This window comes from Gouania willdenowi, chromosome 16, assembly GCF_900634775.1.
Source record: "Gouania willdenowi chromosome 16, fGouWil2.1, whole genome shotgun sequence".
NCBI classification, from domain to species: domain Eukaryota; kingdom Metazoa; phylum Chordata; class Actinopteri; order Blenniiformes; family Gobiesocidae; genus Gouania; species Gouania willdenowi.
In genome coordinates, this window is record NC_041059.1 from 31,501,740 (window position 1) to 31,522,952 (window position 21,213).

General features: G+C 37.9%; 1 protein-coding gene across 14 annotated transcripts in view; it reads left to right on the forward strand.

Annotated features, from left to right (window-relative positions):
- Positions 1 to 12,801: 12,801 nt before the first annotated feature.
- Positions 12,802 to 21,213, forward strand: part of cep192 (centrosomal protein 192) — a 104,683-nt gene continuing 96,271 nt past the window's right edge. For 7 of the 14 annotated variants that reach the window (XM_028471695.1, XM_028471698.1, XM_028471699.1 and 4 more), the window contains exons 1-3: positions 12,807 to 13,102; positions 13,639 to 13,841; positions 15,431 to 15,526. In XM_028471695.1, the coding sequence (XP_028327496.1) occupies positions 13,669 to 13,841; positions 15,431 to 15,526 (269 nt within the window). In that variant the 5' untranslated portion in view covers positions 12,807 to 13,102; positions 13,639 to 13,668. Of the gene's footprint in view, positions 13,103 to 13,638; positions 13,842 to 15,430; positions 15,539 to 21,213 lie in introns of those variants that run through there. The other 7 variants (XM_028471704.1, XM_028471701.1, XM_028471700.1 and 4 more) reach the window with 5 other exon arrangements.

The window sequence follows — 21,213 nt, forward strand, 5'->3', positions numbered from 1 at the left end:
ATAAATAATTAGACCTCTACAAAACAGTTGAAACAGGCCAAACGCTCACTAAAAGTGTCACATCAGAGTAAAATTATTACAAAAGTCAAAGTAACACATGACAAATCAGCATTTCTTGATTTCCGTTATGTTAAAACCATTTTCTGTCGGCCTATAATATAAAATATAAACGTCTCAGGCCCTAAACCTGATTTAGACAGACCTATAGATTATAAATCATAAACTTTTCAGTGCTAAAATGATGAAATAAGGCCTATCAGGTGAGAATAATTCAAACGTGTCTTACCGTTAGCCATGCGCAGGGCCATGGTTCACTTTTCTGGTCTCGTCGCCTTATAAGTCCTTTTTCTGAAGTTCTGGTCCTGGTCTGAAGTTCTTCTTCTGGTCGTGTAGAGGTCTTCTGATGACTTTTCTCAGTGTTTTGTAGAGTTTTTCTCTCCTTTCTCAGCTCACAGATGCTCAAATGTGCTCACAGATGCTAACAGCCCTCCCCTCAACGTCTCTCGCTGCTCGCTTAGAACGTTAAAGTTCAGCAGGTGAATTTAAATGCCGCATCCCAACTCGTTTCCATGGCGACGACGTCACGCAACTTTACGTAAAAACTTTAAAAAAAAACTTTTCAAGATACACTGTCTATTTTTGTTTTTATTTGTAAACAATGCATACATAATGACTATCTTAACGTTTTATATGAACCATAAAAATAAAAATAATTACGTAAGGTGAAACGTTCAGTTTTACGACGCACGTGACCACTTTTCACGTTCTGTCTGTTGCGTAAAAGTCATAGCAATCCCCCGGTTTCCCACGGACTCTGAACGCACCACCGACCTGCCAAAATTAAAAATAAATTAATAAAAGAAACAAAAATAAAAATGTTTAATATGTATACAATAAATGATTAAATAAATACAAGTTAAAAAAAAGTATGTAAATTATATTTGTATTTTCTTTTTTATTTCCACTTTTATTTATCAATCTATTTCATTGAATTTTTCAACAATATTTTTTTTGTTTTGAATGGTTTTTTTTTTATGCATGCAAAATCAATGATGTATTTATATTTGAAATTATATTTTTACTTTTGTATTTTTCCCCACTTATATTTATTTATTTGTATTTAATCTAAAATTTTCCCTTTTTATTTTTGTTTACGTGTATTTATTTATTTATTATATATATATATATTTATTTATTTATTTATTTCGGCACGTTTGTTCCCCCGCATTTTTCAACTGACCCCAGGTGTGGTCGCTTGGAGTTTAAATGGAGTTGCCTGAATTGTCTCGTAAATGATGAACAAAAAATAAAACAATAATGAATAAAAGAATATTCACAAAATAAATTCTTATACAATTTTATTCTATACTTTCACTTTGTCAAATATAAATCTTGTTATTATTATTATTATTATTATTATTATTATTATTATTAATAATAATAATAATAATAGTAATAATAATAATAATAATAATAATAATAATAATAACAGCTCTTCATCATTCTGTGAATAATAGGGATTTGGTTGGTTTGATGAGGTTTTGTCAGTTTAGTCCCATTGGTGTGTGAATGTGAGTGTGAATGGGTGAATGAGCTGATATGTAAAGTACTTTGAGAATTTCATTGTAGGGATAAAGCTCTATATAAATCAAGTCAATTTGTCATTTAATAAATAAACACAAACACAAATGTTATGTTGGTTCATTAAACACCACATATGTATTTAATTATACAAAAATACAATTTTTTTTTTTTTCATATCATTACTTTTTATTTAACTGTTAATTGTTGTGCGTGTATTTTTTGTGAACTTTCAGTGTGTGCATCTAAACAACATGTTTGGATAATAAATAAAACCAATAAGCTGATTTTCATCAAGATATTATACTATGACACATATACTATGTGTTTTAATTAGATAACCTGTTTAATTTGACTCTCTTTCAACATTATTTAATGTAAGAGTGGGGTCAGGTTTAACTTTTTATTTTATATTTTGCATTTTTGGAATGTCAGTGCTAAAAATAATATTTTCATGTTTTTAATTGATTTACTTTTTGAAACATTAATATTATAGTATACAATAGCAATGTTTTAATGAAAGTGATTAGTACACATTCAGAGCCAAAAATGCAATACGATGATTATTTTGCCTAATAATTTTTTTTCGGTGTTTCGGTTTCAGCCAAAAAAATTCATTTCAGTGCATCCTAATGTTAACTCCAGCATCATGTTTCATTTAAATCCTAAAAAAAGAAACAATATCACATTACAATGTGAATGATCTCTGCCTGCTGTTAAAATTTATTCTGTATTATTTTATCTGCACTGTGCTGTAAGTTAGCGGGTCAGAAAATGAATGGATGTGTTGTAAGTTATAACCATCCAGTCTTTTTAAAACTCTTCTTTTTAGGTTTAATGACAAAAACAAATCATGTTTTAGTAAAATATAAATGTTTCTGGCAGAAGGCTGCAGGATAAGTGCCAACATAGCTCTAAAGGTGTCATAATTTAGAAAACGACACTTAATGACAGCCTTCACGACACCTTATTCATGCTAATGACAGACACTGACAGAGTAATGTCAGCCTAATGTACAAGACTTCAAGTGCTACCCTCCAGTGCCTACCCAAGAGTGGATTGATATTTAGATTTTTTAAATGTTTTTTTTTAATTTATAATATAATTATAAATTATTTATTTTTCCATTTCCAATAGCCCACAGTACCTATAAGTTTGAAAGTGTCAGCATTTTTTGCTTTTCATAGCCTAAATGACATCACTATTTCCTGGTACGGCACAGCCTCACTCTGCTGTAATGCAGGAGGAGGCCACGCCCTCTCCCAAAAGCACATTGCTGCTCTGCCTCTGGCCCCATAGCGTGTTTTTATGTGTTTGCTCATGCGCAGTAATTTCCCCAAGAAGACAACCATTTACGTAAACAGGCAGCTTTCTACACTGCCTTTGGACGTAACCATGCTATGCTAAATGCTATACATATGTTCAGAGTGCATTAGTGAATTGATACAGCTTGGCCGCTGCTGCTCCACCCTCTAGCTAGTGGGCTGAATATAATACTACCGGCAGGGTGACAGTGGTAGAGACAATAGAGAAACTTTCTTTCGAGGAAAAACGACAGCTTTTAAAAGATGGGAGAGCAACACCTGAGTCGTATTCCATAAAACGGGTTATGTTTAAACTCTGAGTATGTTGGGGCTCAAATGAGGGAAACTCTGAGTATCCCATTCCTAAACGCGAGGTATGTTCAAACAGAGCCACTGAGAGACTTTGACCTAAGACCACCTTCTGTTAGGAACACCACATCAGCAGTTTCCCAAGTGACGACTCAGCAACTTGTCTCTGATTGGGTGAAGACTTGTCACAAAACATCGAATGGCATTTTGTCTTTTGAGAGCACCGATCACACATGAAGGCAGAGAGCATGTGCCCAGGACTTTCCATACAGTTAATGTAATGGAACTGCCATTACATGTGATACTTGGTTTATTTAACATACCTCTAAACATTATATGACATTTAATGGGACTTCAACCTATTCATTTATCTTATAGCACACACGGTCCTGTCTGTGTGTATGGGTATATGGGGCGACCATGACTAAAGTGGTAAATTGGCCATTTTCGGTTTGAGAAGTTGGGTGTTCAAAGTGTCCTTGAGCAAGACACTGAACCCTAAATTGCTCCCAGTGGTTGGCTCGTGCCTTTCATGGACACTATGTTTAGATGCCCACATCTTACAGAGAACTGTCACTGTTAGCCTTGCCAATAGTAGGTTTAGTGAGATATTAGCAAAATGTAGCAAGATAGTGGGTCACTTTAACACTAGAAGTCCCACAGAGGTGTCAAATGAACTTTTTACCTATAAAACCCAGAGAGGTGTCATTTGACCCAAAGAGAACACAAAAATTATTTATTTTTAATGACAGTGTGGTGTGAGAAATGTGCAAAAGAACAACTGTGATTTGTTTTCAATGGTTTTTATTTAGAAGAATCTCCTTCATCCTCTTATTGAGACTCGTGACATACTTGGCACTGCCACGGTATCTCTCTCCTACATTTGCCACATGTGTATTTGTGGCAATGAACACATCGCACAGTTGCGCGATTGCTCTTGCAGCAATGGTTGATCTGACACTTAGCCCTTTTCCCAGGGCCAGGTGTAGGCGGTTGTTGTTGGCGCAGTTGCTCTTTGAGTGCCTTCTTTTCACTCACATGAGAGTTAGCCAACTCTCTTGCTAGCTGAACCAGGAAGTCCACCCGTCTCTCCTGCACCCCGGTGCATGCTTGATAAAGCAGATGTGCATTGAGTGCCGCCATGTCGATCATGTTGTAGAACACGGCGACTGGCCATCGCCGTGTTCCTGTGCGCACACTGTACTCCCGCACCATCTGGTCCATCACATCCACTCCGCACTTTGTGGTGTTGTATTGGGTGATGGTGTTTGGCTTCCTTTTGATGGTTTCCTCAGTCTCAACCACGCTGTGCATGCTGCTGAGAATGTAGACGGTCTTTTTTCGTTTGGGCGCATACACCGTCAGCGTGGCACCAGTGGTGGAAAACACCTAAAAAAGAAGAAATTGTTGTTATTATAGCGGTTTTAAACACAATGACACACTCAGAGGTGTTGATGGAATAAAAAAGACCAACAACATACCTGAGTGGTGAATTCCTTGCGGTCCATCTTTCTAGTTGACTGAGGAATTTCCCGGCGAATCTTGTTGACTGTCCCGAGGATGGTGGTTTTCCGGCTGAGCAGTCGTCGTGCAAGTGTCAGTGATGTAAAGAAATTGTCCGTGGTGACCGTCCTGCCTTTGTCCATAAATGGTTCCATCAGCTTCATCACCACACTCTCAGAAAGTCTCTCCTCACTGGGACGACTGGGGTCCTTTCCAAGATATGGGAGGACATTGCAGATGTACTTTGTTTTCAAATCACAAGCCACCCAAAACTTTATGCCAAATTTGTCGGGTTTTGTTGCAATGTACTGCAGGAAACAGCAGCGAGTCTTCGATGGGAAAAGCTGTTCATCAATTGTGATGTGTCGACCAGGGTTGTAGCATGTGATGCAGTTGGTAACAAACGATCCCCACACATCCGAAATTGCAGCAAACTTATCTGTCTGCACTCGCTCACTGCGCGTAAACATGTCATCAAATCGTAGGTGACGCATGATGTCTTGGAAACGGTTTCGTGACATAATTCCAGTGATAAGTGGGTTTCCCAGGCATGCTGACCAGCTGTCACGCAGAGATGGAACCTTGGTCACCCCCCTCAAAATAATAACAGAAATAAATGCCATTAGTTCATGGAGGATCATGAACCAGTCCGTCTGCTCCGTTTGCCGTGCATGCTGAATAGTCCATTCTTGAATGGGACGGAGCATGCCAACAGTAATGAAACAGAGGAAGCTCTGAAGGCGACTCCTGATTCTTCTTCTGGCCTTTGCTGTTGGCTCTCCATCTGCAGCGTACGGTTCCATTGGAGTGAAACGGAGAATTGTACCCACATGTTCTTCATGCCACACTGTGCCCTCTTTCGCCGTCTCTGTGGGCTCACTCTCCAACCGAGCTCTCTTTTCCAGATGAGGAGCAGTCGCGTCATCTGCAATGTGAACAAATTCAAATTATTCTTTTCTTCGGTTTTAAATAAAAATAAAGTCAGGAAATGAAAATAGGATGTTTGGGAAATCTAACCTGAAGACAGCTCAGAGTCCGAATCCGAATTTGGCTGAAGGTTTATGTCCTCCCCATCTGAGTCACAAGGGTTTGCATTGTTCAGGATCAATTCCAACGCTTCTTGAGTGGTAAACCTTCTCTGCATTTTGAGTAGAATAAGTGTGGAGTGTCAGCAGGTGGAAGCAGCCAGCTATTTATTCCCCACAGCACAAAAGGCTGCATGACAACATGGTATTCCAGTGGTGTCCAATTCCGGTCCTCGAGGGCCACTAATCAGCACACCTTATTCAAATGATCATCCAGCTCTGCAGAAGCCTGATAATCATTTGAATCAGGTGTGTTGGAAGAGGTGACTCTGTTTCTTTCAATGTTTGTAGTCTGTGTTTGTTCTCCCCCAGCATCAAGCAGAACGAGTTAATAAACGGGGCATTGTGACTTTAGCTTCCAGGGCACTTCCCCCTAACATTCCAGACTTCCATTGTTAGAGTCAGGCTCTCCCCCCTGCTGATTTCTCAGGTGATTCATTTACAAATGAATAGATGCAAATTGTAGCCATCAGAGTCGTCAGTTTGGTCCTAGAGTTCATTTGACCCTGCTCTGGGACTTCTGGGGGGATATAGAAATCCCTGGGACTTCTAGTGTTAAACACAGCCCTGCTAATACAGAAGAACAAACAAGACTGAGGCAAGAAAGAGAGACATTTACACTGGATGTTTCCACAAGGTGGAATTCAACGCTTCAAATGATCACTTGTCTACTGAAGAATCAAGAGGCTGTTGTTGCTGCTTTAGACAGAAGCACAAGCTGGTCATGTTAACTCCATCAGAGCTGGTCCCAACGTGTTGCTACTCTCAACTGTAAATGGCTCAAGATGGTTACTGTGCTCAACCCATGCTTTAAGGATTTTAAGTGTCGTTCAAGAGGAGAGAGAGAAGAAGTTTGGATCAGCCTTGAAGCTCTGCTGCAGGAACGGCGTAAAGATACCACCAAAAAACAGGAGCCAGCAAGGAAAAAGATCCTCCTTCTCTCTTCCTTGTCTTCAGACTCTGATTCAGATGAGGAAGCCCTGTGTAACAGGGCCCTGACTTTGTACAAAGCTGAATCCACCGTCAGTGAAACAAACTGCCCTCTGCAGTGGTGTAAGTAAGTAAGTAAGTAAGTATTTATTTATAAAGCGCTTTTCGCAGATAAAATCACAAAGTGCTGTACACAGAAACAATAAACATACATTTACATCACATGTGTAGCATCATAAAAGGGCAGTAAAAATTAAAAATAAAATCTTGTTAACTAAAAGCTTTTTTGAAAAGCGAAGTCTTCAAATGTTTTTTAAAAGTGTCCACGCAGTTCATCTCCCGGAGAGACTGGGGCAGACCATTCCAGAGTCTGGGGGCTGCAGCCTGGAACGCCAGGTCTCCTCTGGTTTTAAATTTAGTTTTTGGGAACCTTAGTAGACCCTGACCTGAGGATCGAAGGCTGCGTCCTGAAGTGTAGGGACACAACATGTCTGAAATGTATAGAGGAGCCTGGCCATGCAAAGCCCAGAATGTTAGAACCAGTATTTTATATTCAATCCGGAAATTGACAGGGAGCCAGTGCAGGGAGGAAAGTATCGGGGTAATGTGTGATGTTCTGGACGTACCGGTCAAAAGTCTGGCAGCAGCATTTTGAACCATTTGGAGTTTACACAGGGTCGACTTATTAAAACAGGTAAAAACTGAGTTACAGTAGTCAATGCGGGACGAAATAAAAGCATGGATGACCAGTTCCAGATCAGGTTTGGACAGTAGATGCCTCACTTTTGAGATATTTCTCAGATGGTAAAAACAGTTTTTAGTCAGTTGACGACAGTGGCCCTCCAAAGACATCGATTGGTTAAACACAACCCCAAGATTTCTGATGCTGGATTTCACTGATGAACCCAAATCACCGAGAGAGTTCTTAATAAGTGGGATCTTTTTATCAGGGGCGATGATCAGAGTTTCTGTTTTGTTGGGGTTTATCTGGAGGTAGTTTGATGAAAACCAGTTTTTGATGCATGAGATACAGTCCAAGAACTCAGGTAAAAAGTGAAACTCTGAGTCATTAAAAGAGCAGTATAACTGGATATCATCAGCATAAAAATGATAAGAAACATTTTTAAAACCACGGATCAACCGACCAAGAGGCATCAGGTACAATAAAAACAAAACAGGCCCCAGAACAGAGCCCTGGGGTACTCCACATGACAAGGGTGGACACATTGGACATTACATCATTAAAAGCCACATTAAAAGTTCTACCATTTATATACGAGGCAAACCACTGTAGTACAGCACCGGAAAACCCCATTTCTGATTTGAGACGATGGATCAGTGTGTTGTGATCTACGGTGTCGAAAGCAGATGTTAAATCCAATAAAGTTAAAACTGTGTCCAGTCCAGCAGAGACCCACCCACAGCTGTCTGTCCTGGCCCGCAACTTTCTGACGAGCCCTGCCACTTCTGTCCCATGTGTGAGGCTGTTCTCACTTGCAGGTCACATAGTGACAAAAAATATCTTCCTTGAGCTCTGATAATGTTAACTGGCTAGTTTGTCTGAGCTGAAGAATAAGAAATAGGCCTGAAGGTGTTGTGAGGCTGATGGGTGTTATTTTTTGCACTCGAATGTTTATCTACTGTTATTTAGTACTTGGAGTTCCAAAGAGATTTAGGCCAAATGACCGTTTATACTTCAAATTTTACTTGAATTAAAAAAAAAACACTGTTGATTTGTTTGGGTTTTTTTTGTTTTTTTTTTACCATTTCAAGCCAACACTGCTGTGAAAAGTACATAATGTAATTGAAATGGCACTTTTACTTAGATTTGTTAAATGTTTCCACAATTGTGACATTAAAATTGTTTGAGTTTACTGTATTTTTGCAAATATAGTTATGCACTTAAAATGTGATTAATTTGAATTATTAATTACAAAGACCCAAGTTAATTAGATTATTTTTTTAAATCAAGTCCCACCTCTAATATATATATTAGGGGTGGGACTTATACACAGTGATGGGAGGGTTACTTTTAAAAAGTAATTTGGTATAATTACAAGTTACCTGTTAAAAAATAGAATCAGTAACTTACTCTAAGTATCACTATATTAAAGTAATGTAACTGATTACGTTTGATTACTTCAACACCAAACATGCAAATAAAGACAGAAAATGATAGAATACGTGTAACCTGCTCACTGTATTATTTTAGACAGACATAAAATCACCTTCTATAGTCACACTGTATTAAAGGGAATGTTTTAGTTTAACACAGACTGGGAGAAACCACAGTAATTTAAATAAATAAGGTTATCAATCAATTTACTCATTAATTATGAACAATTCATGTTGAACCATTGACGTAGATCTAGTGTTGTAGTAGTTGAGACCGGTCTTGGTCTCGAGACCAAATTTTAAAGGTCTTGGTTTCGTCTCGGACTCGGAAGCATTTTGACTTGGTCTTGTCTCGGACTCGGGCTCCCTGGACTCAGGATTTTCCCTCAAGACCGTTCGCGACCAGCACTAAATCCTGCTATTTTTAAACTTTTTTATAATGTGATAATAACACGGAGAAGAACAGGATAAAACAATTCTTTATTCATTCTTTAATACACCCTGTATAATGACCGTAACCTTTCTTAATGTGACTGAATGACGTGTATGACACACTCGTGTGTGTGCGTGTGTGTCTGGCTACGGTTTCAGTTTGGACCGTGGAACGCAAGGGAGATATGAACTAATCACCAGTAAAAATCCCAGTAAAACTCCAGAAAACACTCACCAGGAATAAATATTATCTCCCTGGTAAAAATAGTAGCTATAAAAACAGGTAAAATGGTAAGAGTGTTGTGATGATTGTGAGGACTAAGGAGCAGTGTAAGGCTGTATTTCCCATATTCCACTGGTCTGAAGGGGAGCTGGTGGTTGTGGAAAAAGTCAAATACCTCGGCCACGTCATCAGGAGTGACCTTTCTGATAATGATGACAGGCAGTACTGTAAATTGTATGCACAAGCTAACATGCTGGCGTGAAAATTTTGTATGTGTACAGCAAATGTAAAAATAGCTTTGTTTAAAGCCTACTGCACACCACTCGACACTGCCCCCTTGTGGTGCTGCTACACAAAGGCTAAATTCCATAAGCTACAAGTAGCATACAACGATGCTCTCAGGATTCTTTTGAAAGTTCCTCACTGGGAAAGTGCCAGTCTGCTGTTTGTACAGAATAATGTGACCACATTAAATGCTGTAATAAGAAATGTTGTTTATAAATGTGGAACAGCTGGCTCTTTGGTGCAGTCAGAACCATCTGGAACTGAACCCGCTCAAGACTGTGGAGATGACAGTGGACTTCAGGAGAAATCCCCCCCCTCCCCCCACTCCCCCCTTACCATTCTGAATAGCAAAGTGGCTACCGTGGACTCCTTCAGGTTCCTGGGATCCACAATCTCACAGGACCTGAAGTGGACCTCCCACATAGACACAACCAGGAAAAAGGCACAGCAGAGGATGTACTTCCTGCGTCAGCTGAGGAAGTTCAACCTGCCCCAGGAGCTGCTGATCATGTTCTACACCTCCATCATTCAGTCTGTTCTGTGAACCTCCATCACTGTCTGGTTTGGATCTACAACCAAACTAGACAAACACAGACTACAAAGGATAATCAGGACTGCAGAAAAGATCATTGGTGTTGATCTGCCCTCCATCCAAGACTTATACCTGTCCAGGGTCAGGAAACGGGCAGGTAGCATCACTGCAGATCCCTCACACCCTGCACACAACCTGTTTAAACTCCTCCCCTCCGGCAGACGCTACAGATCACTGTATGCCAAAACTACCCGCCATAAAAACAGTTTCTTCCCCCAGGCTGTCACTCTGATAAACACTAAACAGTCATAGAGTTTCAGACCTGTTTCTGTTACTGTGAAATAACCATGGAACTAAACATATCAACCTGTCACTGTGAATGTTCATGGACATAATATTTTCATTTAAATGTTCACCTGCACTACTCATCAATGCACTACTGCACTATTATCTTATTATTATTATTGTATTTTTATTTCATTTCATTATTATTATTATTATTATCACTATTATTATTATTATTATTATCTTGTTATTTTATTTAGTTTGCACATATTAGTCTAACTACTCTTTATATTTATACTTCTTTTTTTTTTAATTTATTTTTCTTTTTTCTAGTTGATTGTTATTATTAGTCTAACTACTCTTTATATTTATGTTATACTTCTTTTTTTATTTATTTTTTTTTATTCTAGTTGATTGTTATTATTCAATGTTTACACTATCAGAGAGAGCACAGTTCACCAAAACAAATTCCTTGTGTGTTTTCAATACTTTACTTGGTCAATAAAGTTGATTCTGATTCTGATTCTGATAAGGCTTATGGACTCACATAATGAAATCATAATTGCTCTTATACGGACTGACCAGAGCAGTATCAGGTGCAGCTCAGAGCTCTGGAGGCACTGGAGAAAGTGCTTTTATGGACTATGGTGTTATGTTTGTCTGTCTGTCTTTTAAATGTTTTCTGTGGACCTTTGTGAGTCTGAAATAAAGAAAGATTGTGCCCTAGATCAGGGGTTCTCAACTATCTCACCCTGGGACCCACGTTTTACTACAGGTCATTAAATTGCAACCCACATTTTTTTTTGAAGAAGAAGAATTCAACCAACCAAATTTAGTTTTTCAAAAATAGCTGTTGAAAACACACATGTATGATCTTTTTTCGAACATAAATCTATGTATTTTCCTGTGCAGCATGCATTTCACAGCCTGTTTGTCAAAAATAAAAGAGTCTTTCAAAATAAAAGACAAGTCCAACATGAGGGACATTAAGTATTTATTTATTTTTGATCAGTGGTTCGCGACCCACCAAGTACAGGTCCGCGACCCACTTTTGGGTCCCGACCCACTAGTTGAGAATCACTGCCCTAGATAAACCAATTAATCCCTACCTCTTTAAATATCTATCTGAAAGTCTAGAGTTTATTCACAAGAGTTTTTATTGACAGATTACAGACCACACAGCCATTTTAAGAAAGAAAATATTCTAATTTATCTTTCCATTACTTTTTGTTACAAACGAACAAATGATAAAAAAGAAAATATTGTGGTTTATTTTTTTTCCCAATGGTCTAGCAACTATCAAATACTGTATAGCCCTGATGAATGAACTCGTCATCTTGAGGAAGAAACCTCCTTTCGGCCACAAGTGGGCGATACAGCCTTAACTGTCTGTGCGCGCTCCCGCGGACCGCATTCACTTTCTGGCAGCCGATCACTTTTTGGCACCACACTGGTGCCCCGAACGTAGTTTTCTCAGCATTTTGATTCCTGTGTTATCTTGTCTCTCCTCCCTTTGCCTGACACATGGTTTAGATAAGTAGGACATTTGTGTTTGTCAGGGTCAAAGACCTGAGCTCATTAAGAGATAAAGACATGATTTATTTGGGTTAAAGTGGGTAAAAAAGTTCATATCTTTAATTATTTTCATTTCATTAGCTTTTATTTAGTCACGAGAACCACACTGAGATTAACAATCTCTTTTCCATTTGTGTCCTGGCAGCAGTACATAAAATCAGAAGATGTTTTATATTTAGAAATCAATGATCAGTTATTGTGGTTAGTTAATGATGACATTTACTGTTGATTTAAAGCATTGCAAATTATTTTCAAGATTATTGATTGATTCATTATTATTTATCTTTTAGGGGTCTATTGTGTCTGCTTTATTTGATTTAGATTAAGTTGAAATCAGATGTTCTGAAACTGTTCGGAAAAAAAAAAAAAAATAGGCTTTGAGAAAGTTGACCTGAATATATTTTACTATGGGTAAATAAGAGCTATTTGACATATAATTACAGTATGTTAAAAAATAAACTATGAATAATAGTACACATTTACATTGTTGTTTAACTTTCTGAGAGAGAAGTATTTAATAGGCAGAATATAAACGTATAGGTTTGACGCTACACACTCATGTACGATAGGTGGCGGTATGCACCTAAAATCTGTTTTCAACCCGCCATAAAATGAAAGAAGAAGAAGAAGAAGAAGAAGAAGAAGAAGAAGAAGAAGAAGAAGAAGAAGAAGAAGAAGAAGAAGAAGAAGGAATTAAAGCAATAAGTCCCGCCCTCAGAGCACGACGCTTGGGCGGGCTTCCTGTGGAGTTGGAGTTGGAGTTGGTCCGTGGGCACCAATCTGTTATGGTTGCGTGTATCAGTCTGTAAAAGGAAGAATTGGGAAGTTTTGAAGCCAGATTACAGAGCTACTTAAATTTGCATAGTTTTTGGCTAAGTTTTCAGAGATGAAGGTAGAGTTGGAGAAGAAGTGCTCCTTGTGAATCGAGGGAAGTACACAACACGTGAGTAGACTTATGAGACTGCCTTGATTCACAGTAGTTTTGTCTATTGCAGCCTACATTTAAAAACAATTTATGGCCGATAAATGATGTAAAAAGACATTTTGTTCTCTCTAACGGCCCATATTGACGTAATTTTGTGCTGTTTCAATGAAGGCAGTGCTGTATGTTTTGGAGCGTGCTTAGTTCACGAGGACACTTGTTTTTAGCAAGAAGCTACCTACTTAGCATTAAAAGTTAGTACATTTATCAAATCGTTATGATGTTAACGTTTTATGAGTTGCTAAATTGCGTTTGTTAATAAAATGTGCCATGTGGCGTGTGTTTATGTTTTCAGTTAATTACAGGAGTGTAGATTGACTGTCTCACATAAGCCAGAGGATAAATCTCAAGAAAGACATTTACACTGTGATGATCCTAATAGTTAGTAGGATTTTTATTACCAAACAGTTTTGGTATTTTATTTTTTACTTTTGACCGGATTATTTTTTTAAAGTTTGAGATGTGTCTCAATTGAACTGAATGCTCGAATCTGTTAGCATCCAGCTTTCTGCATTCAAGGAGCGCTGATGGCAGAGAGTGGATACGGACTGAAAGATGAAGCCTTCCCCAGTTTCCTCTGCAGGTCTTTGGACAGCACGAGTGGTCGGGCCACTCTAGGGAATGTGACATTGGGTTCAGGCCCAGGACTGCCTGTGGCTGCCTCAACTGTGGCTAAAATTAGACCGAGCTCTGAACACAGGTGGGAGTTTAGCTGCTGCTGCTGCTTTGGACAGATGTGTCTTGTACAGAAACTTTCATGCATGCCTTTTGAATCATTTTCATTTATTTTTTTTTTCTCACGATAATGCATCAGAAGGTAAAAACCTTTAATAAAACTAATTTATTGTGTATTTATGAGAAAACATAACTTTACAGTGTCATATAATTGCTTTCATGTTGCACAGGTGTAGAAATACTGACTTAAATCTAAACAATTTGTTTCATTGTTTCATGACCAGTATTACTGTTTCTGACTGCGAGCTTTTCTGCCCCTGCACTTTAAAGAATTGTGAAAAGAATAAACATTATTTTTAAGTCCTTTAATGCTAATGAGCCCACACATATCTCCCCATTGCCTTGAACAGGCTGTGTAGTGCAATTCGTGGTCCGAATTTTCCTGCACAGTGTTGTGACGTCAAATGATGCTGAAGAGACTGTTGTCCAACTATTTTCATACTATGTACAACATAAAGCCACAGTTTAATCCCACTACAAGAGTAACTAACAAGTGAAACAAGCTGTCATCTATTGCAGAGGTCGGTGAAATTTACCTGATCGATACCTGAAACGGTTCACACACATATGTAGAAATGATGGTCGACTTCAGTTCGGGCTCGCTCCTATCAGCCCCATAAGGCATTGAATATTTTAAATTTAAAACTGCTTATTATGTAGGAACTAGGGAGCTATTGAATCTCTTTCACTGGATGTAAACAACTCAATCTCCGCTGTATTAAAGCAGACACTCTGCAGGATGGCAGACATTATACCTCACATTATTTCCCTCAAACCTCCAACACATCACACAGGTGCAGGCTTTAGCGCTCACAGGTACTATATTGATGACAAATGATGACTGATGCGCTGATCATTTCTGAATGTGGGAATGTATGAAGTTGATAAAATCAGACTTTCCACATAAACAAACATAAATCTGTATGAGGGGGGAAAAGATTATTACTATGGCTCAGACAGAAAAATGCTGCCGATCAAATCAACCTGTTGCACTGTTCTTTAATGAAGGTCTTTCAAATTAGGTGTGCTTCATCATTTTCACGGTTTTCAATTGCAAGGAAAAGTCCATGTTTCATGATTTCCAGACAGCCCCAAATAATGACGTGTTCAAGTCCGCCTCCTTGTAAATGAAGCATATCATCACAGACCTATCTGTGTCAGGTCAATTTACATGCAGTAGGTTTGTCAGGAGTCTGGATGGGAGAATACGCCCAGGTGATACGTCTAACAGCAGGCATGTAAAAAAAGTCACTATTCTTGTAGCAATAGAAAGCGAATTTTCTCTGATTTAAGATATAAGAGTTAGGCATTGCAGGGATGTAGCTCAGTGGTAGAGCGCATGCTTCGCATGTATGAGGCCCCAGGTTCAATCCCCTGGCGCCCTGTCCCGGGTGTACCAGCGCCCAATGGGAGCTGGAGATTGGCACCGGCAGAACACCGCGACCCTGTAAAAACAGGAGCAAGTGGGTTTGAAAATAGATGGATGGAGTTAGGAATTGTCCAGTTTACTACCCTTCTCCAGCAGTTGGTTAAATTTAATTTGCTTTTTCACAGAGAAAATGCAGTCGATGCCACATACCTGGAGGCAAGAGAGATGCAGCAGTCTACTGGAGAGCAGCCTAAGTTTGCACTCAGCTTTAAGGATGACTTGTAAGTATGACAGTAAGTTTCCTTGTGATATTTACTTTGCCAAAAAATGTAGCCACATTTTTTTTTTTTTTTTTTAAGCTTGAATAATTTGTATAAAGTTGGATTTAAAAAAAAAAAAAAACAATTCCTTAGTTTGAGTGTGATCTAATTTCAATGTTTGCATTTAAAGACAGTGTGCAGAGCAGGTGCAAAATAAATCCCACAAACAGTTCAGGGACCTTTGTGCTGGGGTTCAACAGAAGCTGTTTCATTACATGTGGTCAGCAGTGTCCAATCAGAGAACCATTTATTCTATATTTGTGGCAATGCAGCCTCAAGATTGCTATGAAAATTTGCCATGCTTCACTCTTGACTAGGGCTGCTCAATTAATTGAAATTCGATTACGATTATTACACCCAACGATTACAAAAATAACATAATCGAGATGAAAACGATTATTTAAAAAAAAAATATATATCTATATATAGATATATATGTTTTATTCGCTAAATAAAAGAAAACCACGATTTCGGACATCTACTAATAATAAAGCTTGACACACATGTTATTAATACTAACTTTGAGTTGTTTAATCTACGCACATGCAAGCTCCTCCCCTCCATCTTTCCCCTCTCAAAGCCAAAGCTTGCCTGCGGGTCAACACGAGGAAAGTAGTTGCTAGTGGTCTTGAAACATGGCAGGTGAAACGCAGCAAAAACGCTTGGTAAACAAGTGGCAAGTCAAATTCTGTTATGGGAACACTTCGGGTTTGATGATGAAGACCTAGAGCAAAGACACATCACATGCAAGAACTGTTTTGTTTTGTGCAAAAGTGAACATACTTGATTTTAGTGTTTGAAAGATTTTATTTATGTTTAAAGAATATATTTGTTTTTTGCACAAAAATAAACAACTTTTTGCTTGACAAATAATTAAGTCATGCATTTTTTCTATAATCGAGCAGCCCTACTCTTGACATCAAACACTCTTTATTATATACCGGTATACATTTTCAATTTAATTTTATTCTACAAGATACGAAGTCTCGCAGAGGTAATAGCAGTAGAACAACTATACACAATATATCACAAACTACGCAAAGCGATAGTAAGAACAAAAGCAACACCCTAACACACACAAATCACATACATTGTAAGGCAGAAAACAATATAGACCAATGTATAGTCCAAAAGGAGCTTGACTTTATACATTTAAAACAAAAGTAAGACCGATAAGTCTGATGTAATTTTTGAGGCATGGTCATCCTTCAACCATTTTAAAGAAGAAAAATACAATTAAAGTCAATAATAAGTTGAAGCAGGGGTGAGACCTTCTCTACTTACAGCTATGAATATGATATTTTGCATAGAGGAATACTATAGTCACAGTATCAGACACGTTACTTTTTAAGTTGTCAACAAAGTGATATATTTCACCCCTGCTGACCGCTAGAGGCAGTGCTTGAAGCACTGAATGTTCCCTTCGCGCATGCTCAGTTTGAGTATGCATACTTACAATGTCACCTGTGACCCAAGAACGATAAGTTCCGGTGTCACCCGAGTTTTGTTCCGTCTTTTCTTCTGACGTGCCACGCATACTGCTAAGTATACAGCTACAGTAGAAGCTTAAAAAGGAATAGCTTACTTCGCTATCACTCTGTTGCTGGGAGCGTTGTGATTGTGTCAGTTGGAACAGCGGAGTTTCGCCCTCCAGAGGCTGCAACGTTAGTGTCTTGCTCTTTTCTTGTTTAACACCACCCCTCCCACGCGTCCACTCCGCATTAAACGCGCATAAACCACCACAAACATCGTCTAAGCTGCCGAAACACTGGCTAGTACAGTGCCCGTATGTATTCATATAGTGGAAGCTTAAGTAGAGTTAATTATGGCCAAATGAGTATGTGTTAGATTGGATGTTCAAAGAGGTGTACGTACTCTGTAGTGTTATAAAGGGGTACATTATGAATGTTAGTTGTTTTTTTTTTTACTCATTTTAATATTTTTTTCATTTGGTGTATTTTTCTGTAATGTATGTTTTTTGGAGTCAATATGTGTTCTTTTGTATCTTTCTGTTGTGTTTTTGTATAATTATTGTTTTTTGTTGCCATTGTTGTGTGATTCTGGAGTCATTTTGTGTATTTTTGTATTTTGTTTAGTGTAGTTATGTGCATTTCTGTAGTAATTTTGTGTTTTTTGTATAAATTGTTAGTTTTGAGTATTTTAAATAATTTTAATATTTTTCAGCGTGAGCGTGAGCCGCTCAGATGCCCCTCCCCTCTCTGCGGTGTAAACTATCTTCCTCTTGCTCTGTTTACAGTCAGTGTCTGCTTGGCTGTGTGCCCAGTGATTGGCTCTGGCCGCACACGTGACTCAAGCTCAGTTGAGGAGCTAGATTGTGGTGAGATTGTGCGCTAGCACCCTCTCACACACTGAGGTCAAAAGCTGAATAGGTTTCACTTCTGTGCCATCCAGAAGTGAAATAGAACTAAAATAAACATTTGGAAATGACCAAATTACTCCAAAATAACAGATACACACACTTGGGGTATTTGGAAGCCGTTCATGAAGTTTCAGGTCCAACAAACACCGCGTCGGAGCCACCAGTGCCCGCTTAACTTTGCTGTGCCTGTAAAATATTGTCTGTTTCTCTTGTAGCGCAGCGGCCCCCCCGTGAAAACGTGAGCAGCTTAAATCAGCTTCATCTGCTCAGTGTTTGAAGAACATCTCGTCAGATTCAAAGAAGATCTGTGGGAAAAGTTGTTCTGTTGCTGTGGATGAGAATTGATGCCAGGATTGTTGAGTCTTAAACATCATAGGTTAATAACTACTGATACTGTAAAATACTTTGGCCCCTAGTGGTGAAATAACTGATGCATTCTTGCGTTCATTTATTTTTGTGTAATCATTACATTCTGGAATGATGTCATCACGTCACAATAATTTAAATTAAGTTGATCAAAACTTAAACTATAAACCTGCTCAGATTCAGTAAACCATTGATCCCTGAGGGGAAATTGTGACATTAATGCTGTTCTCATATATCTTTATATGACATACACTACTAGTCAAAAGTTTTAGAACACCACACTCTTTCCAGTTTTTTACTGTAAATTATTCAGTTTATTGTGTCATTGCACTCTGAAATGAAAGCATAGAACAAATAAGCAATTTGAGTAGAAAAAGAAATCATGAAATCCATGAACAATACTGTTCACCTGATGTTCATGAGGGTCTGGTACCACAATGTGTCCCAACACTGCTTTTATGCAGACAAAGGGGGTTGTAAGTAACCAAGAAAAGTTGGAACACCTGTAGGAATGAGTAGCACCAGTTTTCAAGGCTGGTTCAACCTTCATTGCGCAGAACAGCTTTAAATTGTTTACCCACTTTGTGTTCCCCAAAAAAGGCTTATTTGTATAATTCTGACATTTACATTATTTTTTAGTTTTCAATCACCAAACCCTTTTTTAAAACCTCTGGATGTTCAGTACTTGCTTTTGTACCATTTCAAGCTATGCATTGGACTTGCACAACTTGAATTGAAATACATAACTGGAAAGATTAGGGTGTTCTAAAACTTTTGACCGATAGTGTATAAATAATTAAAAAGGAGCAGTCAGAATAATCCATGTCACTACAATTTATCTTCCTTTTAATTCTATCTGACTTTATTTTTGACATACATTTTTGTTTAATTATTGTTTTTTTTTTTATTTATTAGCATTTATTTTGTTTCCTCACAGGAGTTAAAAACAAATATTTTCTGAAAAAATTTAAGTGGAAAACACGGAATTTGGAAAAAAAAAAATGTGTTTTATAGGGCCCTAACTTTACCTCAGTTTACTGGTAAGACGATGACGGCAGTGTTGCTTCTCGCAACCCTCTTTTTGTTTGTTTATTTCACCATAGTGATCCAAAAACCCACTTTTAGAGTGAGGGCCCGGTTAGCCTGGTGTTAGCACAGCACTGCTCGACGCTAACCTGCGTGTTTGTTAATTCACCTCTGCTTGGTTAGACGGCGTGTCCGCTCTCTTCCCCAGGCTTATTGGTGCTACTGTCTCTACTTCTCTTAACTGGAGGTTTAATGGTAGCCTTTGCTGGTGAAGGTAGCGTTTGCGTCCCCTCTTCTAGTGGAACGCTAAATAGCCTTGTGTTGAGCATAAGCCACTGATGCTGTGCGACGTGCGTCTGCTGTGTAAGTGGTGTTCGCTCCCCCTTCCCTCTCAGCTTATCGTATACAATGGATTTAATTAGCCATTTACAATGGAGGGCTCCCACTGTTGTGCTACCTGTGGTGCCTTCTTGAGACCAGTGATGGCCATGATCTCTGTCCAAGGTGCCTCGGTACTGACCACCTTAGATAGGGCTTATCTGGCAACACTTTTATGAATTGCAGTTGCATGCCTCAAACACTGTGGGTGTCTAGACTGGAGCAGGTAGTCCCTGCCACTGCAGCTGATAAAGATCAGGAGGGTCCAGCTGCAGAACCTCCACGTTCAGCTCCGGAAGTGATATTAGGAAATCAAGAAAAAAAATACAAATTCAATGTTTAAAGATTCACAGCATTGTGAGTACCTTAAAACTTTAAGTACAACACATGAAGGTAAAATATTTCATTAAGTCCGTTTTATGATAAGTTTTTTTTTAATTTATTTATTTATTCAGTTTATTTCCGACATGGTTGCATTCACAGAAGTTTTTTTTTTCACAGTTGTCACAGTTCACAGTTGTCACAGTTATGTATAGTATCTTGATATATATATAGTGATTAAAGTAATTATTACAGTCCAGAGCTAATTGTTTTATGAAACAATATCAAAATGTTCAAGACGTGGTTTTATGTTAGACAGAATGTGTAAAACATTAACACAAATTTTCTGTTATTTTTATTTTTTTTAAATTGCACTTCTGAGGTTTTACTAGGATGGTGTCTCATGTGCTCATAATTTATGCAAATCTGCATTAACATTATACAAGAAATAATTAACCTTATGTTGAATCGCATGGCTTGATAATCACTGTATATTGTATTTAAGTAAAAGCACAGCTTATAGCTCAGATCTAGTGAAAGTAGAATATAGTTATAGGAATATAGTTATTGCTATATATATATATATCATTATTGCTATATATATATATTGCTATATATATATAATTAAAATGTACATTTTGTTACAGTTGTGAATAGGCATAGTGTTATTAACCTATTAAGTATACAATGCCAGATACAAATACATTTACATTTGAACCACTAAAACTTACCTTGGCGAGCACAAACGGTAAATGTTAGAAAAATCCTTCTACGATTTTGTTCCAAAGAAGTATCAGACCAGTATTGTTTAAATTATAAGCAAATAATATGGATAATAATTTGCTAACTAAAGACACAAATAAGTGGTTTACAAAAGGCAATATTTAGTAATATCAAAAAAATAGTACAAATTAAGTTATGTAAGATCAACACAAAACAATATTAAACAAATACAATGGACTGTAACCATGATGAAACTTAAGGAAGACATCTGTTTTGTGTTTTTTTAATGAAATTCAATTCAACTTTATTTATAAAAAGCCAACTAAAACAAAAAGTCACATCATAGTGCTAATAACAAAATGTAAAATTAAGAAAAAAATTCCACATCAACCAGCATCAACTACAGAGGAGAAAAAACTTCCTTTAGAATAGAAGCTTTTATTGTCATTGTACA